We start from the raw sequence: 27,080 nt of genomic DNA, 5'->3' as shown, positions 1-27,080 counted from the left end.
AGAAGAGAAGAGAAGAGAAGAGAAGAGAAGAGAAGAGAAGAGAAGAGAAGAGAAGAGAGAAGAGAGAAGAAATGCTTTCTTCCTTGGGAAAATGCTGAATGGTGGAAGGGCCCCAGGAGGACCTGGTTTCCAGAATTCCAAGGCCTCAATGGCTTTAGCATTCAAGACTCCATTGCTGTGGGCTTAAGGGCTGTTAGCTATGGTCCAGGGTGCAGTGCTCCTGGAGGTAAAGCCAAAGACAGGGAATGGATCCCAGCCACCAAGCTGGGCCACCTGATCAAGGACACGAAGATTGAGTCCCTGGAGGAGACCTACATGTTCTCCTTACCCATCAAGGAATCTGAGATTATTGACTTTTTTCCTGTCACATCCCTAAAGGATGATGAGGCTCTAAGGATTGTGTCCGTGAAGAAGGCAACTCTGGCTGGCCAGCAGACCAGGCTCAAGGCTTTGTCGCTATTGAGAACTACAATGGTCTTGTTGGTCTTAGTGTTAAATGCTCTAAGGAGGTAGCCACTGCCATCCAAGGGATCATCGACTTGGCCAAGCTTTCCATTTTCCCTTTGAGGGGAGGTTACTGGGGGAACAAGATTGGCAAGCCCCACACTGTTCCCTGCAAGGTGACAGGCCCCTGTGGCTCTGTGTTGCTATGTCCAGAGGCACTAGTCCCCTGTAGCTGTTGCTGGTGGCCAGTGTTGATGAGTGCTACAGATGAGTCCGGGCTGCACTACCACTCCCAGCTACCTTTGATTCCATTTCCAACACCTACAGCTATCTGACCTCTGAGCTCTGCCAGGAGATTGTGTTCACCAAGTCTTATCAGAAAGCCACTGACCATCTTGTGAAAATGTACAGCAGAGTCTCTGGTCAGAAAACCCAGGCTCCAACTCTAGCTACTGCATAAGGGTTTTTACACAAGAAAAATAAAGTGAACTAAGTCTGTTTTAAAAAGGAGGTAGTTTGGTTCCAGGATTTCACAAGGTGGAGGGAGCGAGCTGAGTTTGGCAAGTTGTCCTTAGAACCTATTACATATACAAATTAATGACTAAAACTGTAATAAAAAGTTTTAAAAATACAAAAAGGGGGGGGGGTAGTGTGGAGCTCTGGAGAGATGGCTGAGTGGTTAAGAGTATTGGCTGCTCTTCCAGAGGTTGTGAGTTCAATTCCCAGCATCTACATGGTGTCTCACAAACCATCAATAATGGGATCTGACTCCCTCTTCTGTGTGTGTGTGTGTGTGTGTGTGTGTGTGTGTGTGTGTGAAGATAAATCACTCATATACATAAAAATAAATGAATAAATACTAAAAAAAGAAAAGTTATTTATACAGATGTTTTTTTAGAAACTACATAGATGCAAAGTAAAATATCTAGATTGAATAGAAGTGTTTGGTCAGCTATCTAGAAAATAAATATCCACAATGAAAGCCATTTGATTTTTAGTTCTTTCAAAACTAGAATGATAGATAGATAGATAGATAGATAGATAGATAGATAGATAGATAGATAGATAGATAGATAGATAGATAGATTAACTTAATTATACCCAAATAAGAACTGGGACAGAGTTACTAATGCAAAGACAGTTCTGTTATATACTTTACATTGTACACATTCATAGCTCAAATAAAATAATTTAGGTAAAAAAAATGTTCCACAACTCTGTAATCTCCCCACTAGTCCCCTCAAATTTGCCAAAGTCTTGTTTGATACAGATCACAAATATGTCTCTTATTTTTTACACTTAGACTGAGTGATAAAACACGGTGAAATAAACCCACAGTTCCCCCACCAAGTGGGCTTAGGATTTCTTACAAGAATTAAAGTTGGTTTTCATTGCCGTTTTTTTCCACCTCAACTCTTAGCTCTGATCTCTCTTCCATGTCATTCATTAATGTCATATCAGAGAAAAAAAGGCCTGAGAATGACCCAGAGCACATTAGCACTCCTGGAAATGACACAGCTACACATTCAGAGATACAATAGTGTCCCTTCTGCATTCTCACTGAAACAAAGAACAGGCTTCACTCTCTACATACTGCATAATAAAAATGCCTCAAATCAATGTGTTGTAGAAAAAAATATAAACCCAATTAAATATGCACATTCATGTTACAATTTTAGCTCCTGCCTTTAAGCTGTAAGATAGATTCCCACTTCTACAGACATGCTAAGAAGAGGCCAGATTCATGCTCATGCTGTCTGTGCTTGGCATTTGGATAAAGCAACCTGAGTAGCCTTCACTGGGCTTTCTGATGCTTATAGTGAATTACAATTCAAGTGCTTCAAGTGCTTCGAGTGCACAAGTTTGGGTGAATTCTTCCATTTTCAAGGTGAGCTAAACATTTTTTTTCCATAATTGTAAATAATTGTAGTTTTCTGTGGAACTCAACATGGGTCTCTAATTAATATGTATAATTGTTGGACAAGAACTGCAACTCCTACTTAAGTTAATGTTTAAATGTAGCATAGCTTGTACAGAATGGGCATTGTTATGCTGAAACACTGAACCACATTGTAGCTGTCTTAGTGTTTCTATTGCTGCCATAAAATGACACAGAGAAACTTGGGGAGGAAAGGGCTTATTTTTTTTGTTTGTTTGTTTTTTTGGGTTTTTTTTTTTTTTTTTTTTTTTTTTTTTTGGGTTTTTTTTTTTTTTTTTTTTTTTTTTGGTTTTTCGGGACAGGGTTTCTCTGTGTAGCCCTGGCTGTCCTGGCACTCACTTTGTAGACCAGGCTGGCCTCGAACTCAGAAATCCGCCTGCCTCTGCCTCCTGAGTGCTGGGATTAAAGGCGTGCGCCACCACGCCCAGCAGGGCTTGTTTTGTCTTACATCTTGTAGTCCATCACCCAGGGAAGTCAGGACAGAAGCTTGAAGCAGGAACCTGGAGGCAGAAACTGATGTAGAGAACATGAAGGAATGATGCTAACAGACTTGTAACTCATGGATTCTTTAGTCAGCTCTCTTATAAAGCTCAGGGCCCACCAGCTGAGAGATAGCACTGCCCAAAGTGAGCAGGGCTGCCCCACATCAAATATCAAAGAAGGAAACACACTAAGGGCCAGTCTAGGGTTTATGTTTTCTTAGCTGAGGTTTTCTTTTCCAAAATAAGCCTCGCTGTGTCAAGTTGAAGTCAAAATAACCAGCAGAGCAGGTAGCATTTACAAAATGCATGTACATTAACAAGCATGTGGTTGTTCATATTTGTGCTATAACATATTATGCATATTATATATAATATAATTAATATACTATAATAATACATAATATAATTTTATCAGCTTTAAGCAAATAGTGATTCTGTATATTTCTACAGAGGTGATTACCTAGAAATGAAGTACTTAATGCATTTCCTCTTCTTAAGTTTTGTCATTATCTGATGCATCACTCTTCCTGGGGAGAATTAAACATGCATTCAACCACCCTAGATAGGACTCTGATGACAGAGCAAAGAAGTTATTGTGATCCAAGTCTGGGCTCCTGTAGAATTCACAGAGATAGGTCTCCTTCTGTTTCCCGAGCACTAGGATTAAAGGGGTGTACTACCATGTCTGGCTAACTTAAGTATTTTATCCTTCTTAATGCCATTACTGACTCTATCATTAATCATGGCAATATTAAAATAATAAAAACAATAAATGAAAGTAAAAGTGGTGTTTCTTCTGGCCCTACAGACCAATCTGCTTTGTATTTATTTATAAATCACTTTTATATCAAATACTTTCTTTTTCCCATCAAGCTTATGTATTAATATATGGCTATTCATTCTCTATTCAGAATCAATAGCAGGGCTTCCTTCAAACCTATATGCCAAAGTCCTGAGATGTTCAACTCCTTCAAATGAAATTATATTTGCATATATAAACTACTGACATCCTCTGACCTGCTTTAAGGCATCTCCAGATTACATATACTAAGTAATACAATGTAAATTCTATGCAAATAGTTACACCATATTAAGTCACTTTTCTTGTCACTGTGACCAACTGCCTGATAAAAAGCAGCTTAGGAATTAAAGGTTTTCTCTTTGGTTCTTCATTAAGAGGAACAAAGTCCATCATAGCAAGGAGGCCACGGGGACAGGGGTGGCTTGTTCTAAAGCACTGACCAGGAAGTACAGACAGAAGAATTGCAGTATCAACTGGCTTTCTCTCTTTTCAGTTTCCATTCAATCCAGGACCTTAGTCCACAGGGTGCTGCTTACATCCATGGTGGGTCTCCCTTCCTCCAGTAAACCTCACAAGAACATACCTCATTACTGATCTAGATATTTATTAATATATTCCAGTAAACAGGTGAAATTGGCCATCACAAAGCTACCACTTAACTGCATGATATCCAAATACAACACTTTAAGCCATGATATTCTACCTCTAGTCCTAATAGGCTTAGGACCATCTCATAACAAAAACAAGCATTCATTTTTTTTTACTTCAAAAGTCCCATAGCCTCAACATTTTCTACTCTGTTCAATAGTCTAAATTCAGAGTCTTCTACTACTAACACCCAGGCAATCTTGTAACTATGAGCCCTGAGAATTTTTTTTTAATGCTTCAGATTTCTAATATACTGTGAACAGTCCCATGCCAAAAGTCACAGCAAGGAAAGGTACGATCAAAACAAGATAGAAACCCAGCACGGCTAACTTCAAATTCTGCACACAAATCCAGGACCAGAATCTGGTGATATTATCGAAGCACCCATAGCCTTGGATGACCATGTGCCTCCAGCTCAAGTTCTTTGAGGCAAATGTGGTTTCTCTCTTGGGCTAGCTGTAACTGGTGCCTGAAGCCTTCCTTCGAATGTACCCAGTGTTTCTGATATCTGCAGTATTCTGTCTCATTCATGCAAGAGTTCCATGTATGGAATCTGATCAGGCTGTAAACCCCATAGTTAGCTGGTTTTCTGAAACAATGTTGCAAGCCTCCATGAACCCATCACTTTTCATCTTGCAAGCATGTCTGCAAAACCAGCAGCACATAGATTAATACCAATCAATTCAGTCTATTGTTCTTTTGTTTTATTTTGTTTTGTTTTGAACTCATCCTTGTTCAAATTCTTAGGACAAATACGACCATAGTCTTTGCTGGGATGTAACAGGAATGGCCTCTAGGCTGATTTCAACAAATTCCTCATTCTGCCTTGAAAGAGGCAGGGAATTTTTTAAAGCAGGGAATCTATACTTGTAGTCTCAGTCTTCTGCATCTGCACGCCCTCTAGAACAGACAGAATAATTTTGCTTTGAGACAGGGTCTCACTATATAACCCTTGGTGGCCTGGAACTTGGTAGGTAAACCAGGTTAGCCTTGGATTCAGGAAAAAAAAAAAAAAAAAACTTTCTGCATCACAAGTGCTGGTATTAAACATTATTATTATTATTATTAATGAATCAGCCATTGCTCCCCTCCCAGTTCCCCCTACCACAGTTCCTTATCCCATTCCTCCTACCCTTGTTTCCAAGAGGATGCTTCTCACCACCACCAAGCTTTTCCACTTGCTGGGGCTTCAGTCTCTCCAGGATTAGGTGCTATCTTCTCCTACTGAGACCAGACCAGGCAGTCCTCTGTTGTATATGTGTCAGAGGTCTTGGACTAGTGGGTGTAAGCAGCCTGGTTGGTGGCTCAGTGTCTGGGAGCTGCCAAGGGTCTGGGTTAGTTGAAACTGCTGGTCTTCCTATGGGGTCACTTTCCCTTTCAGTTTCATCAATCCTTCCACTAGTTCCACCATAAGGGTCTCCACCTCCAATCCAATGGTTGGGTATAAGTGTGTGTGTGTGTCTGTCTCAGTCTGCTGCTGGTTGAGCCTCTCAGAGGACAGCCATGGTAGGCTCCTGTCTGTAAGCCTTTGCCCTAGTCAGGGTTCTCTCAGTGTGAAGAAGACACACCATACCAAAGGCAAATTGTAAAGAGTTTATTTGGGACATTGCATACAGTTTCAGAGGGTTATTCTACAATCATCATCTTAGCGATGAGTATGGTGACAGTAAGGTAGTTTTGGTGCTAGAGCAATCGCTCAGAGCATTGTTCTGACCCACAAGCAGGAGGGGCCAAGGAATAAGTAAGTACAAGGAGAGAGGAAGAGAAAGTGAGAGACAAACAGAGAGGGGAGGGACAGAAGGAGGGACAGAGATGAGAGAGAGAAAGACAGAGACAGAGAGACAGAGACAGAGAGAGGGAGGGGAAGAGGGGGAGGGAGAGAGAGAGAGACAAAGAGAGAGAGAGAGACAAAGAAAGAGAGAGAGGGAGGGAGAGGGAGAGAGAAAGAGAGAGAGGGATGGAGAGGGGGAGAGGGAGAGAGGGGGAGAGAGGGAAGGAGAGAGAGAAAAGAGAGAGAGAGGGAGGGAGATGGAGGGGGAGAGGGTGAGGGAGAGAGAGATAAAGAGAGAGAGACAGAGAGAGACAAAGAGAGAGAGACAGAGAGAGACAGAGAGAATTGGCATTTGGCCTTGTGTAGACTTTTGAAACCTCGATTGCCCACCCCACCTCTGATCTCCTCCAACAAGTCCTGACTTCCTAATCCTTTCAACCTGCTCCACCACTTAGAGAACAAGCATTCAATAGAGAATCATCCTCATTCAAAATATTATAGGCTTCTCTAGCCTATGGTCCCCAATTCCATTTATTATTATTATTATTATTATTATTATTATTATTAATTATTTAAACCAATCCAGAAGCCTTAAACTACTTGGTTAGGTAACCAACAGCCATGACCTCAATCTTGGTATCAGTTTGTTGTTTGTCAGTCTTCTTGTTGTTGTGTCCTAACGTCTGACCAAAGGGTAACTTGATGAAATTTTATTTTAGCTCATAGTTCCAAGAAGTGCAGTTCATTATCATGTAGAGATCATAGCACGAGAAGTAACACTTGGGCTACGCTATTTACAAGAGAGCAGAGAAGGAAATAGCAGTGCTAGTTGGCTTTCTCCTTCTCTTTTTCTTTAGTCTAGGGACCTAAGGACGGTGATACATTTCACAGTAAGTTTCCCCTCTTTAGTTAACTCCTAAAAAGATTGACTTACAGACTCAAAAGTGTATCACACTGACACCTGGAATGTCTATCAACCCATCAAGCTGACAATTGAGATTAATCATGGAAAATACACACTATTCTTTTTCAAATATTTTCTGTCTTTGGTTAGTTGAATCCATGGGTATGTTGAATACATGTTTTCTGTGGTAGAAACACTTAATGCAAAAGGAAACTTGGATTTATTTATGTCTCAACCATGTTGTCTAACTAAATATATGTTGACTTCTCTAGGAACTAACCTCTTTCTTTATGAAACTTGAATCAGACACCTAAAGGATTGCTTTTATTGAAGTTGTTTTCATAACTGAAATAAAAAAGCAACTATTAGCTGATAAAAGGCTGTCTTACCCCACCAAGGGCATCATCTGAGAAAAATGACTGAACCTTATTGGCCAATAGCAGTGGGGACCAGACAAAATGAATGAACTGGAGATGAGTAAGCTTACCCCACTTATATAGTTGAGCTCATTTAGCATGAGCACCTGAACTCAAGTCCTCATAAAATTCAGGGTTGGTTGGTATGTATGAGTGGGGTTTGCCGGCAGCTGGCCCACAGCACTCCACATTCAAGGAGAGTAAAGTAAAGAATGCTCCAAAGCAACTTGTTTCTTCCTCGTCCCTTTTTAAACTTCACCCACTCTCTTTTCCTTTTGGTTCACTGGGTAACTTGGATATGAAGCAACATTTCATATGATAGGCTTCAAGGCAAGGAGGTGAGACATCTGTCAGGAACAGGAATCAGGAATTCATACAGTGACTTCATCCCCTTTTGACTGCTAAGCTGATCCGGGGTGATGACTTACCTCGAGCATGGCCTCAAAATAAAATGCACACCCTATACTCTAGAATCTGCAGCATCATCCCCGAGTGATAAAAAAGAAGGAACAATATTTTGCCTACATCATACCTTTGTGCTGCATAAAATAGTAAAACAAAACAAAATAAAACAAAACAAAACAAACACCCACAGAAGATGGCCTTCTGGGAATAGTGAGATTCAATAGGAGCAAATAGCTTTTATTTTCACACTTTTCAATTAAATAGGAGAAATTACAATTCTCGTATTTAATTCTGGCTAGCAACTCACCTTGCCTTTAGGATAACCCTGTAATTACACTGTCAACAAGACTTGTAGCACTAGTGAAGAGAATAGAAATGTTGAGACCTCAGGATGGGTTTGGAAAGGTCCTGTATTTTGTAGAGGAGAAGTATGGCTGGCTGATTAAGTCTCTTTCCACAAATTTAATGTGGGGAGAAAGGGGTTACAGATTAGATCGACTTTGAACCAAGAATGTTCACTGCCCTAGTTAGGAAGAGAATCTCTGTAAGTCCTAAGGAAGAGTTAAGCCTTTGTTCGAGTTGTTTCAGTTGGAAGTATTTATTTGCCCACCCAATAAGATTTTCAAAATATAGCTTATTGAGATTATTTTGGAAGATAAATATTTAGAAGGATACAACATAGTGAACATATTTTTAGAAAAATGTTGATATTAGCAGCAGCAGCTAGCTGTTTTTTACACAGTTTTGAAACAAAGACCAACCATGATAAATCTTAAGAGTTCTAACTTAGTATTGATTCAGGACGTATTAGTTAAGGATAGCTTCTTTTAATATCTATGTATTAAATGTATACTTACAACTTACTTTATATCTGTGTATGCATATATAAATTCATATGTGCACACATAATCATATATATTAAACATGTGACCTATGTTGTGTTATGTACCTGAACATATACTCACATACATATGTACCAAGGTTAGAACCTCACCAACATAAGGCATTTCTTAGCCCACAAATGTGATTAATAAAATCAGAAATTATAAGCTACATTATTCCTTGCATAGATAATTATGTTTTTAAAGGACAGCTTATAACTCCACTACTCACAGTACAATGTACTGTATAATTTCAGTTGTAGCTTTCCTTTTCTTTCAATCAAGGGGTCATCCAGAATAAGAAAGAAACAGTCGCTGACATGGGAACTGCACCAACACTTCCAGCTGGGCCTCTGTACTACTAGAGGAGCTAGCCAAGCTCTCACAGAGACCAGGAATCTCTTGTTGAACAAACAGAACAAGAGAAGATAATTCTGGCTGTGAGTACAAGACCACTTCATAATTTTGTCTAAGCAAAGGACAGAAACAAGGGCATTGTACAGACCGCAGAAACACCAGGTATCCCTCTCTCTCTCCCAGTTATTTCAGGGCGTGACTGCTTCCTTTCCATTTACAGATTTATTTTCCTTGTGCTCATTCCTGCTTTTAGAAGAGACAGAATGACTCATCCCTAAAATTATGCCAAATTCTTGACAGCATCTATTCCAGGGTAAAAAAACAAAACAAAACAAAACCTATACTTCTCAGAAATTTTCTGTAAATAACCCCCAAAATGACAAATTTTCTAGATTTTTCTAACACTCTGCTATGAAGACACACTATAATGCTCCGGGTGACGTTGTATTCATTGGTTCAATGAATACTAAGCCCAAGTTGTCCAACTTTAAGTAGGTGCTTAGTAGAGTTGGGTGGAAAGGTACTAACAGCTTTGCCAGAATGCTATGAATTTTATTATTCAATTTAAAATGAATATAGAGGTATATATGCACATTTATAAATATATAATTACCTATTTTATTATATATATATATATATATATACATAAAATACCCATATTGGAGTTCGTGTGTATAGGCCAACATGATCAGAGTTCCTAACATTGTCTACTCATTGTGATAGACAAGATTCTGGGGTATTTAAGGGAGGAATTTCACTTTTGATTTTCACTTGTATATTTGGGGGGGGGGCAAGTACTGAAAAGATTCAAAATCTGTTGGTTTTGAGTTCATAGATAAAGGATTATCCTGGACTCTATTATTTCAGAAGAAATCCTTTAAGAGATGACTTAAATACTACAGACAGATATTCTTAGAGTGACCTTCAAGAAGAAGTTAGCAGCATAACAAGGTGTGAAGAAACATACCTTTAATCTTAGCACTTGTGAGGTAGAGTTGGGCAGATCTCTGTCAGGTGAAGAACAGCTTGGTCTACAAAGTGAACTCCATGACAGCTTTGAGAGACATTGTCTCAAAAACAAACAAACAACACAAAACAAAACAACAAAAAGTATTTTACAGATTGAGTAGATTGTATTAAAGAATATATATGTATATATACATATATACACATATATGTATATATACATATATATGCACACACACACATATGTTCATGTAGCAAGAAGTAACAAAAAAAGAGGCCTTAGATTTGAGAAAAAGCAAGTAGGGGTCTATAGGAGGGAAGGATTCATAGGGATGAAAGAGAAAGGACAAGTGATATAGTATTATAATTTCAAGAAATAAAAAAGTTATAAAAAGTAAAAGCAGAATAATAGGTAGTAATAATAATAAATTTAAAAGAACTAGAAGCTATCTTGTGAAAACCTATCACTCAGCCCCTCCTAATTCTAGAGAGACTTAGACATTTAAGGTTGCCATAATTTTACTATAATTGGTAGGTAAACAGGACTGTATTAGCAAGAAAGAGAAAGGCTGGAGAATATGGGTATTTATCGAACAAACAATGAACCCTAAAGGTGAGAGTAGGGACTTTCCTTGAATTAGTCTCTCAATTGTTTTTATAAATGAAGCTTTCTGACAGGAGGAAACAAATCTGATCTAGAACATTTATAATAAACACAGAGGTTTATGACATTTATCCCAGTTGTGTGCCTCTGCTCAGAGTATTGAGAAGAGGCCCTTGCTATTTCCTCCACTCTTCATCTTGTTCCATCGTCCTTATTACAAGTATTTCAAACTTAATTCTGCATTTCAGGATGCTTTTCAATTCCCTCATTGGGGTGTGTCTTACACTGTAGAAAGATTCTCAGGCCTCGTGGGTGAGGGTGGCACACACTTAAATCCCAGTGCCCAAGAGGCAGAGGAAGGCAGATCTCTGAATTCAAGGCCAACCTGATCTACAGAGTTCCAGGACAGCCAAGGCTACAGAGAGAAACCCTGCCTGGAAGGAAAAAACAAACACAAAAACAAACAAACAAACAAAAAACAAAAGACAAAAAACAGATATCACATATATGAGCGACAATAAAACTCAACAATGGTTTTTCTGGTCAGGAGCTTTCAAGATTTAAATCCAAATTCCATGCAGAGATATAAACCTGGTCTTTTAGCCTATCAAATTTAAGTTACTTCTTTCCCCCTTCTCTTTGTCTCAAAGAAACACCAGCAGTTAAAGATAGGGCAAATATGGCTGTGTATAGGTCAAATTCCAGCATTAGCATGTAGAAATGTAAGCTTCGGAAGAAGGAGGAACGAGGATATCTTTATGGGTCAGAAAAGGAAAGATGAGTAATCTAGAAAGCTCTGGATCCCTGAGAATGGTGGTGTTCAGGGGCTGTGAGGAAGTGGGATGTGAATAGTATTGATGCCTGCTCCCACAGGACAAGGCCAGGGAATGCAGGAAGAGGTGTATGACTTGCTCAAACCATCAGGTGACATCTGAGTGAATGCAGGCAAAGGACAGTTGGTCCTTGATTCCATCCACCATTTGGGTCCAAGCTCGGGTCATAGGCTTAGCATCAAGTCCATGTATATACTAAGCTGTCTCAATGGCCCCTCTTCCTTTTCTTTTAATTGGCACACTGATTTTTGACAGTTTCATAAACATATAAATAGGAAAGGAACTGAAAGAAGACATCGCCTATACATAGTTTTACATAGCTTTGGCACTGGATTTCAAAACCTCCAAACAAAACCCTTGAAAACCACAGACTCTCCCTGACTGTCCAAGAGTCATTCCTAAATCATTCCTATAGGTAATTGAAGTGACTGGACAGGCACTGGAGGAGGAGTTACCTTTTCAGTTTGGGTGGTCTTGAAGAAAGTACTCTAAACTACACATTTTAATAGTTTGCCTATTCAGTCCTCCAAAGACGGCCATGTATCCAGTGTTTGCTTACACAAATTATCTCAATGAGGAGAGCTTATAAAATGAGGCCAAGTGCTAAATCCAGAAACACAGGGGAGAATACATTAGAAGGACAGCCCCAGAGAGCCACAGCCTAATAGCAACCAATGATATTCATAAACTGGTATTAGTCCAAAGTGCACGCCATGAACACGGCAGAGAATGCAATTTTGATTGCTTTGTGTTATTCAGGAGTATTTGCACTGTTGAAATGTGAATTATTACCTTATTTTAACATTTAAAAGATCCTTATATGTTCTCCATCCACCACTAGATATTCTCAACCTCTACATTTTTTTTTAAATGACTCAGCCTTAGCCAGTCTAGATGTGCTTTAAAGGTATTTTTGAAACCTGTGAATAAAGAATTCAAGCTTGGAGGAACTATTATCTCTTTGGCTTGGTCTTTTACTATGATTAGTTGCCGATCAATTGTCTTCTGTGGCTGCTGAGCTGTGGCTATTGCCACTGGTGCTGTTAGTCTCGTATTTCTTCTCCAGAGCAGACACTGATCAAATCTTGCCAGATTCTGGATGGGTGTGCCCTTTTATGGAGCTCCATTGCCTCCTGTCAGGCTTTTATGGACTAGTTTATTTCTGCACATGTGCAGGTGTTTTGACCCTATTATGTGCAGAACACATTCTACAAGAACAACTATATCCCGCCTTTCTGAGATGCCAGACACCCCAATTTTTCCCCCAAGTTACAGGTATATACGCAATGTTCCTCTTTCCTGGTTAGCAAGTCTGTTCTTCTCAGAGCAGTGTAGCTAGTCTCATGAGGCCACATCAGAACTGCTAAGATAACCTGGCTGCTGGGAGCTCCTCAAGTCGCTTTGTATAATTTGGATCATGAGCAGTGTTTCCACAACACCTTTCCCCTTTTGTTGTGGTTTAAATAAGCAGTGCCAAATATTTGAATTACACTTTGTGCTATAATCCAATCTGCAAAAAGGGCAAAGGCTAATAAAAACTCTTGGAAACTTTGAAGTCATTGGGTCTGGGGTCTTTTGTTTTGTTTTGTTTTTTTCCAAATTCCTCTTCACATCTGGTCTTTTCTCTTTCTGAGTCCTGAATCCTATTGCTAGTTCAATTTAGGTACATAAAGTATCATAAAATTCCACATTATGGCATTTCTAGTGCTTCTTGTTTATGTTTTCTGTGATAGCACCTCATACCAACAGTGAATCTGTCTTTCATAAAAGATGCAAGTGTAATACATTTCCATCAACAATAAAAGTTTTAAAATTCCCCCACTCTACCCTACCCCCGCCAATAATCTACTTTCTACAAAAGGAATCCTTAGCTTTGGTTTTTAAAGTTTTAAGCATCAAATGAAAATGATTATAAATTCTGTCTTTTTTCCTTTGGCCTCTATCTATAATCTGTCCCAGATCCGAGTTTCCCTCTTAAGGACACACTGTGCCAGGAGAAGCTGGGTCAACAAGGGCCACCCCTTTCTTTGTTCCCTTTGAGTTGTACCTGATGTTTCTTTTTCAATAATCTTTCTCTCTCTCTCCATAAAACAAAACACTTCTTCTCTCATCTTAACCTACTTCTCTCCTCTTAAATCTACTCTCATCCTTTCTTCTAGTGTTTGATAACATCACCAAAACTCAGTACTTCCTCCAGCACTATATTTAAAAGTTTGATTTTTTCTCCATCCAGCTAAGTTTTTCTTCCATGTTTAAAAGATGCTCATGTCCCTTCCTCACAGACAGCAGCTTCCAATGCAACACATTTGCACTACTGAAGTATAGCCAAAGTCACACACAGACACAGAACTTCCACGGCTTGAGTAACTTAGATAATGCACTTCAAGAGATGCAAGAAACAAGCTGTTAGGATCTGAATTATACTTCTGCATATACTGTGTGAAAATTCAAAACCAGTGATATTACATATGGTGTTTGTCATGGTCACCAATGAATCGTATAACACAAAGTAGAAGACTGTGCAGTAGTAAGCCCCTTGACCAGACCAGGCCAAAACCACAGAACAGCACATTCTAAAGTAAGTTTGAATGCTAGCAGTTCTGTAGACTACTTATAAGTAATCATATAACTTCCAACATCAATAAAGTTCAGCATGTAAGGTTCTTTGGGGATTATCATACTCTCTAGGGAAAGGCTAGAGAGTCTTAATATACCACAAAACATTAACTTAGGCTCAATCAAGTGAGAATACACATCATACATTTTTAAGATTCTTTGTTTGTTGAGACAGTGGGTGTTGCTCTGTGTAGCACTAGCTGTCCTAGAACTTGCTCTGTAGCCCAGTCCTGGCTTTTGTAGACAAGGCTGGCCTTGAATTTAGAGATCCACCTACCTCTGCCTCTTTAGTGTTGGGATTAAAGGCATAGGCCATCACTGCCCAGGGTAGTATTCTTCTAGCTAGACTGAACCCTCAGATAGTAATGATTGAAACAAATTGTTACACATAGAAATCTTTCCACTATCACTGTATTTTAATAATGGGTACATATCTACTAGGCAATATAGAAAGCAAATCTATTCACAATGCTTACTTTTATTTTATGTCAATTTCTTATAAGTTATGAAGTGATAAAAACTAGCATTATATTAATTATAACATTTACATTTGAATAATGATCATGTGATATTGTCCTATTTCAAAAGTTAAGTTCATAGTAAGCCCTTAAGCATCATTTAGGATTTATTCATGTTTTAGCTACTGCTGGCATAATTAAGGATTTCAGAATAGTAAGCACGAACACATTTAGTACACAACTTTATAATGTGTAATTTTTTGTGCATAAACAACTGTGTGTAACATAGAAGTATATTTCCTTGTAGCATTGACTTCTAACATCTAGTTTCAGATCATAATCTTTGATTGGTCCTGGGTTAATGAAGTTTCAAATATTGTTCTTTTTTTCTTCATGAAAGCATCTTTGAATATAATTTTTAAATCTGCCAATTAGTTTCTTGGAAGAAGGTTATGCATATTAGAAGGAGCACTTGATTTTTTCCCCCCTCTATGGAACTATCTTCTAAAGTGGCACTATCATTAGCATATAATTACTTCATAATTACACTTAAAGGAAATGCTGCATACTTTCGATATCTTTACATATCAGATTGTGAAGTACGCACCACCTATAAATAGAGCCAAAGAGAGCTTTAATAGGCATCTTTTGAATCTTTCTAATTAAAATTGTTTTTTGTTGGTTTTTTGTTTGTTTGTTTGTTTGTTTTCTGGACTAAATTTTTTTACAATAGAGGTGTATCAGATATGTTAGGAGATGACTGAAAAATGACAACAAGGTAAGTATTACCTTTTGGCCAAGGAACTCTTAAATCAACAAAGATGCCAGCTGTCTGGATCCTCAGGCTATGTCTACCCACCCCCATAACATCCATGCATCCTAACATCTGAGCATGGGGCTGCATACAGTTCTCCTTCCCTAGAGAAAATGTTTGCTTAATAAATTGAATAAGACAAATATAAGAAAGATGCAACTAATACCAACATCGGAGTGAAAATTTTAATATTCAGATATTCATGTAAGTGTTCCATTGCTATTAATGTACTGTATATTGTTTGCAAAAGCTGCTACGGAGACATATCCTGTTGGTTTTCTTGAAAGTGGGCTCCCAGGAAAAGCAGAGACCCCAGCGATGGTGGGAAAGGTGAATGTGACAGTCTGAGACATTGCTAAAATACTGTCTCAGATCATTCCTTTCCACACTCATGCTCATGTTGGGGAAAGCTGGATAATGGAGCATGGGTGTGTTAAGCCTGGATGTTCAGCCTACTCAAAAGGTAGCATCTATGAGCTCACATTGCCGGGGTTGTGTGTCTTTTCCTACTTTATTGCATGCTTAGGGTTTTGGAGGGTCTCCCAGTTTACAGCCCATACTGGGAAGCAGGGACATCTCCGCGCCCCATTTAGACATTTCCCTTTATATCTCATCTAGTACAATGAAGTTCACTTTGCTCAGCATCTCGGGGCCAGGTCATCCTTTTGGAGCCTATTAATAACTCAGTCCATTTGTTTAAGTAAAGTTGTTTTCTAAAGGAGCCGTCTCCTGGAGCCCCCTTTCTCTTCCCTGTTCATATTTTCCCCACATTTTTATTAGATATTTTCTTCATTTACATTTCAAATGCTATCCCAAAAGTCCCTATACCCTTGCCCCGCCCTGCTTCCCTACCCATCCATTCCCACTTCTTGGCCCTGGCATTCCCCTGTACTAGGGCATATAAAGTTTGCAATACCAAGGGGACTCTCTTCCCAGTGATGGCTGACTAGGCCATCTTCTGCTACATATATTGCTAGAGACATGAGCTCTGGGGGGTACTGATTAGTTCATATTGTTGTTCCACCTATAGGGTTGCAGACCCCTTCAGCTCTTGGGTACTTTCTCTAGCTAATAAAACTCATCGCTTTGAGATTTCACACAGAAAAGGATATGTCCTGCCCCGTACTTGATGAATATGAACAGGGTACTTTCTCTAGGTCCTATATTGTACCCTGTTCATATTTATCAAGTACAGGACAGGACATATCCTTCTTTCTGTGTGAAATCTCGAAGCGATGAGTTTTATTAGTGTGGATCTGGAGGCATAGATTCTCAACAAGAGCTGCTTCACCCTTTTATTAACCTTCATGGGGGGGCGCAACACACACCAAACTTAAAAAATTGTTTCAACGATCTCTTTCCTCAAAATGATTTCAGATTTTACTAGGGAATGAAGATCTTTTTCTTGCCCCAAAACTCCTTCAGGCGCCCAGAATCTGCTGATAGTGCACCCATGACTCCCTGCCCCCTTTATAAAAATAAATAAAAAAGCACCCACATTCGGGAACCTCAGCTATGCCACCGGCCACAATATGCTTTAGCCGACAGACAGCTTAATTCAAAGGACCAAGCAGTAACTCTTGACATCACCTTGGCAGCCAACCCGAAAACCCCAGCCCTAGGAGGCCGTCTTGCCCACACTGATACAGAAACTTAAGGGAAGGTTGCCTTTACTCAACCCTGGTAGTTTCCCAGCTTGACAACTCCCTCTCCGGCTCAGGCTGGTAATTTTCGACTCCTCCCCCACCTCTTTGACCTCTGAGGTATCCCACCCCACCCCCCCTCCCCCGCTCCTTCTCGCTGTAAACCTCCCGAGGCTAAGGTAAAACAACTCAGAGACTCTAAATTCAGAGCTGAGGCGTAGACAGACTGCAGAAGAGGAAAAATGTTCCGGGCTTTCTGAAAGGACCATCAGCTGGATTTGATGAATTCCGTCAGCTATATGAGGCTTCTATGCTCCTGGGTTCTCCGAGATCTGGGCGGCAAGGTGGGTGCAACTTGCAAGCTTTGGAGCAGATCTAGTAGACTACAACCCAACCACGGAGCCCACAGCTCCTTTGCCACGTAGGCTCGCTCCATCAACTTAGAGGAAGGCTACACTTAGGGCAAGTTTTGTCAAAGGTAGGGTTCTGGGCCAACTTGAGCCAAGCCTCTTAGTACATCAATGATCTCTGGTTCCTAGGCAGGACTCAGTTAAATTTTGTCTTGATCTTTCAATAGTTACAGAGGGGAAGCGGGGGATTTCCTTTGAAAAGGGTTGTTCCCCGATTAAGAGAAAGCAGTAAATACCTCCAGACGCATGGTTTGTAAAGGAGGTGGCAAATCTCTGTCCTCACTTGACCCAGCTCCTCACAACAATCAGCTTCGAATCCTCAGTCTCAGGACTGACCTGAGGTTTGCGGCTTCGTCGCTGCCGGGAATGTGCAATTCTATCCCGGCTGAGAGCCGAGCAGCAGACCGCACAAGATCACTGCCTTTGGAGCCGGCCGGCAAAGAATCCGGGGAACTGAACGCTGATGACAGAAACAACCACCTGAACTCAGAAATGCAGGCTCGGAGCCTCTGCCGGGAGACAAAAGTTCTGGCTAATTCACTCGGATTGTTTTAGTAATTGGCACTCAACACAACTATATTCTCAGTAGGAGTCCTAGGCGATAAGATGGGAATCACAGTGAAGGTTTGTTATTGTTAACAGCTACCTTTATTACCGTTGTTGCTTCTTTTTCTTAGCAAAATATTAAAAAGGGACGAATAAACGGGTAATAATTTCCGACATGATCTCTCTGTGGGGGTCTCTCTCTCTCTCTCTCTCTCTCTCTCTCTCTCTCTCTCTCTCTCTCTCTCTCCCTCCCTCCCTGTGAAATCAGAGAAGTCTCTCCCCAGATCCCCAACAAGCCACAGGCAACTGGAAGAGAAATAAATTAGCTCTAAGCATCTCCATCCAGCTCCCCATGGAACATAAGTGCTAATCCTGACTCCCTTTAAGAGCATGTTGTTTTGTCTGATCTTTGGACATGATTAAAGATGCCAATGGTTCATAGAGCCTTATTCTGCAGGATCAGAGGCTGTTCAGAAAAAAAGTAGGAAAGAGTACACATGCATTCTTTGTCCTCTTCAGAGCTGAATGAACACCTCCGGTGTTTCATTCCGACCCCTAAATTATGTGTTTATGAAGGTGAGGGGAATACTCCTTTGTTACACTTTTCCATCTGAATAGATTGCTCATTAAAAGTGGAAGCCTAGTTGTTCTACTAGTTCAAACCAAATTCTGGTTCCTGGGAGTAAATAAGTGAACATAGTCACTGCTTAAGGGGAAAAAAATGACCAAAGAAAGCCTCCCTTTTTTGCTCAATATTATTTATGTGGAAAAGCATAGCTTTTCTCATTATACAGATTTTTCAGAGAAACACTTAGGATTCTCTTTTGTCTGCCAGACATTAGAGAATAAGTAAGTTCTGAGTATGAATTTACTTTCCAATGGTAGCTAAAACATATTACAATTTCTATTTTTTTTTTTTTTTGGAAAATGGTGTGATTTCATGATGTTCAGGGATCTGTGTCTGACTTTAAATATAACGTGGAATGTTTCAGTCTTAATTAAACAGAAAGAAGCAGCAGGAGCAGATAAACAGAACCATCTTAAATGGACCAGCAGGGAGCTCAGGAGGAACAAACATGCTCCAGGAACTGTGCTCCAAGTCATGTAGGCAAATACTACAGACTCAAGAGAAACTTACTAAGTAATCTTAGCATGTATCTCTATTGTACAAAGACACTGGAATCATATATAGGTGAGGGAGGATGAAGAAACAGTGTATGCATTTCATTCATTACTTCATTTTCAAAATGAAGGAGCTCAAACTACAGATTCGCACCCCTGCTGTTTTGAAGGACATATATTTGACCTAGCAGCATTCAAAGGTCAGGAGAAGTCCAATTTTGATAGGAGAGTGTCTAATCCCTCATTGAACACAAGAGGTCGCCCCTGTAATCAAATGCTCAGGGGGGGAAAATATTGCTAATCACTTTTATGTAATCAGTTTTATGTATTCTATAAAAAACACTGACAGCTTTCCAGATATGCTTGATGTGTTAAATACACACAGAGCAATCAACTCGGGTAGGAGGAAAAACCTGTGGTCCTATGAGAATCTCTAGGTAAGGGGAAACACTGTGGCCAGCAGCAGGAACTTCGATTTCTATGCAAATTGTATAATCACAAACACACAGATCTTCAGAGCACTTTCATCACGGGATCCTACTATTACCGAGTTCCCTCCAGCTTCTTCTAATGAGTGGAGTAGCTTTTGCATGGATCCTGGCTTTTATTGTCTAAGAACCAGGGGAATGAATGCCTGTTTACAATAGTGCCCTGAACTAAAAAAAGGAAAATGTGTCGGGGAATGCTGTGGAAGAACTGCTCACATTGGAAGTTTGTTCCCAAACTGTATGCTAGATTTTCTACTTGGAAGTGCTATGACCAACGACCCTTTGTAATAATGTGTTGTTTGAATTAAAACATTACTAATTGTTTTGGTGAACGCCTTGTATAATGTTTGGAAGGGTGAAGAGTGAGCGTCCTTCGTGGGTCTCAAGTCACTAGACTCTGATGCTTCTTTTAGATGCCACATTATAAACATAGCATGAAGAAATAAAATTGGTTCAGATCCCCTATTTATCTTTGGTGTTGTTTGTTGTTGTTTTTGAACTATAGTCAACCCGGCTGTATAGAAGGATAGCATGCCCTTGTACGAAGGGAAAGGGTAGCATGCCCTTGTACGCAGGGAACTGCTTCTCTGGGGCAAAAGCAGCTTGACAAAAGATTCCACACATAGGATGTCAGAGAGCAGAAACCGGGTTTGAAAGGAAACAACACAACTGGTAAAGTTAACCCAAGTCTACCGCAACTTTCCATCCTGCTCTCGGACTTCAAAATAATTTATAATTAAACAAACAAACAAACAAACAAACAAAACAAAAAGGGAAGCGATTCCCATCTGCCTTCTCAAAGAAAACAAAGCAAAACAAGACAAAATGGATTTCTTGGTAAATCTTCTACAGGGAAAGGGGGGAAACCCACTCCTGCTTCTTAACCTCTTTTCTCTCTGTGCATACTCTGAAAAGTCACAGGCTTGCTAACTCTGCCACTGAGGCCTAGGTGGGGTTCACAGGGTTTATCATGGTTTAGATCTGGTGGACGAAACACAAAAAGGAGTTCCCTAACCTCCGGCTCTTCGGCTCTTCTAAGAGGAAAACAAAACAAACCAAACAAAAAAACAAGCTGAACCCTTCTTCGATTCTGTTTGTAGTCTCTCTCTCTCTCTCTCTCTCTCTCTCTCTCTCTCTCTCTCTCTCTCTCCCTCTCACATCACACACACACACACACACACACACACACACACACACACACACGAAAGTCCCTCTAGATAAGAAATGATTGGTGTAGAAGCTCCGGTAGAAGTGTGGGAATTCTGTGTGTCCCCTAATAACTGCCTCTGAAAGACTGTAGATTTGGAGGAATCAGGAAAGAAATTATTGGCAAAAGTTACCGGTGAGATGCAGCCAACATCTCCAGATGGCTTCCCCAGAGGAAACAAATTAGAAAGCTAACCTCAGTGGAGGGGAGTAGGCGCCCAGTCTCCTTTTGCAACAGACCCTCCCTGCTCACGCCTTCATACTAAAAGATTTAAAAGTCTCTAGAGAATATTGTAAAGTTGCGCTTATAATTACCAAGCCGTTTAAGGGCCGAGTGCACCTTTGCTTTTAAAAAGAGTGGACAACAGATCCATAGAGAGACATGGACACCCCCGCCCCACCCCCGTAAACTTTAGGGTACTGCGCTCTGTCTCTACATTAGAACACTTTCATGCTAGACTTAAAATTGAACAGGAGACCTCACGGGTCGGGAGGAAAGGAACCAACCTCGGAGTTAATTCGTTTTACCTTTTCGTTTGACCTTTGCGTTTCCAACCCGATTGTCCGCTAGTGAGACAAACTCCCTTTTCCTCCCACCCCAAGTCTTTGGAGAGCTCAGATTGGGGAGTGACAGGGTCAACACGGTAGCAAGAAAAAAAAAAAAAAGAAAGAAAAAGAAAGAAAGAAAGAAAAAAGAACACACAAAAAAAAAAAACACAAAAACGAAGTCATAAAAAAAAAAAATTTCCTTTGGGTCTAACCGTCCCACTCCGGGTTTGTCCCCTAACGCGCAGCGCGCTGCTAGCTCTAGGAGATGCGCCCTTCCTGCAGGCAGCGAAGTTAGCCAGCCCTGGGCTGTGCGCGCCAGCACGGGAACCAGTGAAGGAAAGCGGCCCGTTCCAAGTGCCCCCCTTTTCCTGGAGCCCGGTAGGGACCCGCTTCACAGGAAGAACCTACCCACCAGCTACTCGCCACGGGCGGCAGAAAAGGGAGCCCCGAGCTCAGCTCAGCCCGAGGTCCGCGGGGAGCCGGGGAGCCCGCGGCGCTGGAACCCCAGGACACGACGCGGCGCGTCCGGGAAGGCGCGGGGGAGGGGGCGGTGGACAAGGAGACGGCGGCCGGGGACCGGGGCCACCCGGCGCCCAGGGAGCGCTGTGGCCTCGGGAGGCTTAATCCTCTCCTGCGGGCTCGCAGAGCGGCCAGTGGCGCGCGGAGGCGCCGGGGCTGAAATATGATAATCAGAACAGCTGCGCCGCGCGCCCCGCAGCCAATGGGCGCGGCGCTCGCCTGACGTCCCCGCGCGCTGCGTCAGACCAATGGCGATGGAGCTGAGTTGGAGCTGAGAAGTTTGAGTAAGAGATAAGGAAGAGAGGTGCCCCGAGCCGTGCGAGTCCGCTGCTGCTGCTGCGCCTCCGCTCCGCCAACTCCGCCGGCTTAAATCGGACTCCCAGATCTGCGAGAGCGCGGAGCTGCCGGGCAGCGGTTTCCCCCAGTCTTGGCAACCCCGGGGGCCACTATTTGCCACCTAGCCACAGCACCAGCATCCTCTCTGTGGGCTATTCACCAATTGTCCAACCACCATTTCACTGTGGACATTACTCCCTCTTACAGATATGGGAGACATGGGCGATCCACCAAAAAGTAAGAAGCGGTTTAACCTTGTGGGGCTTGGTGTGCTGTTGTGGTGTGGGGGGTCTCTCTCAGGCACCGATGACAGGGCTCTTTGGATTTGTAGTCACTGTCTGGAGAGATAGAAGAAAAGGTGGTCCTTTTGTTGTTGTTGTTGCTGCTGCTGCTGCTGTTTGTGAGTGAGTGTGTGTGTGTGTGTGTGTGTGTGTGTATGTTTCTTCTTGTCACGCTTGCAGCTTGCATGTTTGGTGTGAATTCCGATCTTTTGGAAACTGATCACATCTTGTGTTTGAACGCTGTGTGCCCTCCCAAACTCTAGCCGCCTGCCCGGTGCTTAGCGGTGATTTCCTCCTCCGGAATCCGGAGCTCTTGGAGAAGTTATTATGTAGCAAAGGTCTGCCTGCACGAACCATACCGGCAGATATGAATTAGCATTAGACTTGCAAAAGAGAGCGAGTGACAACTGTATTGATGTCTACTCTTCTAACAATATCCATTCCCGTGTGCTATTGAAGAACGTGCTTCACGGAAAATATAGACATCCCAGCGTTGCTTTAACGCTTCTAGTCAAAACCTTTTCTTTGACATGACTTATCCATAATCTTGCCTAATGATTATAGCAAAGAGGGAGGAGGGAGAAAACACAAAATGAGCGGGTTTGATTGCGTGCTAAGCTTACAATGTAGACTATTCAAATCTGCGTTTTACATATATTCCACCTCCCTTTTTAAAAAAGCGAGTCAAGGTTTTGATGGCACACTCCAATTACCATCCCAAAGTGCAATACTCTTTAAGGGAAGAAGAAGAAAAAAAAAAAAAAAGGAAAGAAAAAAATTCTTCCAGAATACACCCTATAAGAGAACGACACTAAAAGTGTGTTTATCTCTGTAGGAAGTAAACGGTTAGTCAATCATGCATTTATTTTCATTTCAGAAAAACGTCTGATTTCCCTGTGTGTTGGTTGCGGCAATCAAATTCACGACCAGTATATTCTGAGGGTTTCTCCGGATTTGGAGTGGCATGCAGCATGTTTGAAATGTGCGGAGTGTAATCAGTATTTGGACGAAAGCTGTACGTGCTTTGTTAGGGATGGGAAAACCTACTGTAAAAGAGATTATATCAGGTATGCCATTTTTACAGGGTTATTTTCTGAGATTTCTTGGCTCTCCTTGTTTATTATTTGATGTGCCTTTGTTTTGTTTTGTTGTTTTTAGGGGGAGGGAGAACGTTTACTTTAGAGTGCCCAGTGTACAAAAAAAAATGTTTTTAAAATTAAACTGTTGTTCATTTCATATCTTTGGGGGGTGGGGTGTCGCTGTGTTTCATAAATTTGTGTTGATAAGGTTTGTTAATGATTCTTTGAATTTTTCATACAAAAGATTATTTCCCTCTTTAAACTTCCCTAAGGACAACAACAAAATTAAGGCAAATAAGTTTAGGGTTTCAAACTTTAAAAATTCTATTTTCACTGTATAGTGTATCATCTTATTTATTTTTCTCTTGTTTTATCAATGACTTACATTATTTTGGGGGCTCCAAATAAACAGACATAAGTTTCACCAAAGGATCTTTGAAGAACAAGTACAAACATTGCTCCCTTTACTTTTGGGGTGAGTCTTCCTTGGTAGAAAATTTTAAAACCAAAATAAAATATTCCTTAACCCCCCCCCCAAAAAAAAACACCGGAAATTTAATCTTTTAAAATATTAACCCTTTGGTGATATCTAACTGCCTTTTCTTTCTTATCTTATCTGGGCTGATGAATTAGACAGAGCAGATCAAATTGCCCATCATCTGTCTGTGAACAATTGGTATATTTAGGTAATTGATCAGCTTCCTTTCTCACATTAAAATCTAGTAACTGATAAAATGAGGGAATCAGCTGACGGACAAGACCAAAACCACGGAGGAGGAACTGAGCTGGCTTTTGTTGCACTTTTTTCTTTTCTAATTTCAAGTTTCTTTGACCTACCAGTTTATATCAGAAACTTGACTTTCTACCTTAGAAAGCCTGGTAGAATTTCTAAAGGAAAATGTGTTTGTTCTAATACAGAACAAGATACTGTTCCCCTTCACTGTTAGGCTGCCGATTGCAGAAATGTAGCTGATTTTAAATTTCAGAGGTGGCCACTGGCAAGTGATTGGCTTTTCCTAAGCTATAGAAGGCTTTGGAGCTTCAGAACTTTCATTAAAGTTTAGTTAAGATTTAAAATACGGCCCCACCAGTTTTTCTCCTGCTGGAATAATCCCGTTTTGTTTTGCTTTAAAATATCATAGATTGGAGGGTATATTCGTGATAGATGAAATTAAACAATATACTAGGGAGGGTTTGCTTGTTTGTTTGGTTGGTTTGGTTTTAATGACTTGAAGAGAATGGGAGGAAGTGGGATACAGGAAAGGGGAGGGATTTCGTCAATGGTTTGGGAACCCCGGTAAAGTAAGTCTTCCTTCTATAAAATGGATGATCTTGCATTGGAGAGGCAGAAGGTAGAGAAAAAGAAAATCCGAGTCTATCTTCCAACCTCTGAGAAACAAGCCCTTTTCATCGTTTACTTGGCTGGTGTGTGCTCTCAGGATACTGGAGAGGGAGAACCCACTTTGAAACTCCAAAAGCATCTTTATGCCTCCGAAGATACTGTTTCCCTCCCTTGTACACAGAGTGGCTTCATTCGGGATCTGTCAATTTGCAGATGGAGTCACCTAGTTACTTTTCGTTTTCTCTTCTCTTCTCTTCTCTTCCTCCTAGGAGTATGTGTGTGTGTGTGTGTGTGTGTGTGTGTGTGTGTGTGTGTGTGTGTGTGTGTAACACCCATGCACAACCCTTTTGGAGGATCTATAGTTGTAAAAGCAGGGCAGAGTGACCATTTTTATTTTAAGATCTCTCATTGGGGAAGCAACATGCCACCTCCTTTGTGTGGATCTTGTCCTATCTTTTTTTCACTCTCTATGTAGAAATTATTGATAGCTATTGAGGGAACCAGGCAATGAAGCAGTGGGTGGACTATAAGGACTATAAGGACTGAGTGGTGGTAAGGAAAGGCTAACAGGGGAGGAAGCTTTTAGCAGTGCGGGTTGGTTTTGTTGTTTTTTTGCCCATTTGTCTTGCTAGCCTTGTCCCCCAGGCAAACTGAAGTAGAGGTACATGCTTTAGGAACCGGGGCAAAGACTGGTTGGAGGAACAGAAGCTGGGCTTTAAAATAAAAGAGAAAGAATGGAGAAGGAACTTCCCATTAACAAGAGACCCGTGGAAAATCTTTAGTTGGATAAATACTGGAAGGCCTTTGCTGGAGGGGATATGGAAACTCTCTAGTGCTTCATCTTGTTATTCCGTTCTGGGATTTTGTGTGTTCGCAGATGGAGTGGGGTGACTGACCCTCAGTCCCCTTCCCCACCTTTGTTGTTGTTGATGGTGATGATGGTGGTGGTGATGGTGGTGGTGGTGGTGGTAGTGTGCTTTTTCGGAAATACTTTTAGTAGCAGAAATTGAGGGATAGAGAATGGAAAGCATAGGGCTACTGGCCACTAATGTCCCCTGAATCCCTCCCTGCAAGTATTTACAAGAATAATCCTGAGATTGGTACCAGAGGCTGGTTCGAGGTTTAGAATCCATCAATAAATTTTCCTTGGTTTGGGCTGAGTGCCTGAACTAAGAGGTACAAACTTAGACAGACACAGAGGTTCACCATAAAGGTTCCCCTTGTTAAAGGGGAGGTTAAGGAAGAAGGAGGGAGAGGAAGAGAAGGGGGAGGAGGGAGGAAGGGGGTGGGGTTGTTTCTACATTCTGCCCAACTTTGCTATTGCTATTTTTTTTTCCAGGCAGGTCAGGTTTATGGCCCGGGTCTCTGGCCATCTTGGGACAGAACCTGCCTGAAATCACCCTATTTTGTGTGTGTGTGCTTTTCTTCCCACGCCGGGGCCGGTCCATTCAGGTTGTACGGGATCAAATGCGCCAAGTGCAGCATAGGCTTCAGCAAGAACGACTTCGTGATGCGCGCCCGCTCTAAGGTGTACCACATCGAGTGTTTCCGCTGTGTAGCCTGCAGCCGACAGCTCATCCCGGGAGACGAATTCGCCCTGCGGGAGGATGGGCTTTTCTGCCGTGCAGACCACGATGTGGTGGAGAGAGCCAGCCTGGGAGCTGGAGACCCTCTCAGTCCCTTGCATCCAGCGCGGCCTCTGCAAATGGCAGGTACTCCTCCACCCAGAGGCTGAGAAAAGGCAGGCGGGGCTAAATCATAACCTTTCTTTCCTGCAACCTAGGGGTCACACGCTGGTGCAGAAAGTGGCCTGCAGTAAACCACACGTGCTCTTTGCCTTTCTAGCAAATTTCCTTACACTCGTCGTCTGCCTTGACGGCACAACCACACATCTAAATGTCTGTCTATATACAAGTACACAGCATACCCCGCTTGTGCACACATGTATACACAAGCCCAAACTGTACTGTCAGCTTTACTTTGGCCTCTAACCCATAGCTTACTGAAAATGGGCTTCAGCTCTCTGCCAGGTTTTCTCCTAGCTGCCGCCTAATTAAAGGGGTGGAGCCCTAGGTCTTGAGGAGTTTCCTCCCCAGCCCTGCGAGGGAAGCTTAAGCAGCCCCAAGGCATTTAGCTTCCCACGTCTTTTTTCCTCTCTCTCTCTCTCTCTCTCTCTCTCTCTCTCTCTCTCTCTCTCTCTCTCTCTCCCTCCCTCCCTC

At 41.5% G+C, this 27,080-nt stretch overlaps 1 protein-coding gene and 1 pseudogene across 1 annotated transcript in view; both read left to right on the top strand.

Moving 5' to 3' along the window:
• The window catches only part of LOC110307755, a 2,077-nt pseudogene extending 1,173 nt beyond the window's left edge, over positions 1 to 904 (top strand).
• Positions 905 to 22,101: 21,197 nt separating this feature from the next.
• Positions 22,102 to 27,080, top strand: part of Isl1 (ISL LIM homeobox 1) — an 11,429-nt gene continuing 6,450 nt past the window's right edge. Inside the window, exons 1-3 of the mRNA XM_021180792.1 lie at positions 22,102 to 22,396; positions 23,318 to 23,507; positions 26,314 to 26,573. Coding sequence (XP_021036451.1) covers positions 22,369 to 22,396; positions 23,318 to 23,507; positions 26,314 to 26,573 — 478 coding nt within the window. The 5' untranslated portion in view covers positions 22,102 to 22,368. The remainder of the gene's footprint in view (positions 22,397 to 23,317; positions 23,508 to 26,313; positions 26,574 to 27,080) is intronic.

The sequence above is a fragment of the Mus caroli genome, chromosome 13 (assembly GCF_900094665.2).
Source record: "Mus caroli chromosome 13, CAROLI_EIJ_v1.1, whole genome shotgun sequence".
NCBI lineage: Eukaryota > Metazoa > Chordata > Mammalia > Rodentia > Muridae > Mus > Mus caroli.
The sequence above is the reverse complement of the archived record's forward strand: the minus strand, read 5'-3'. Positions and strand labels throughout refer to the sequence as shown.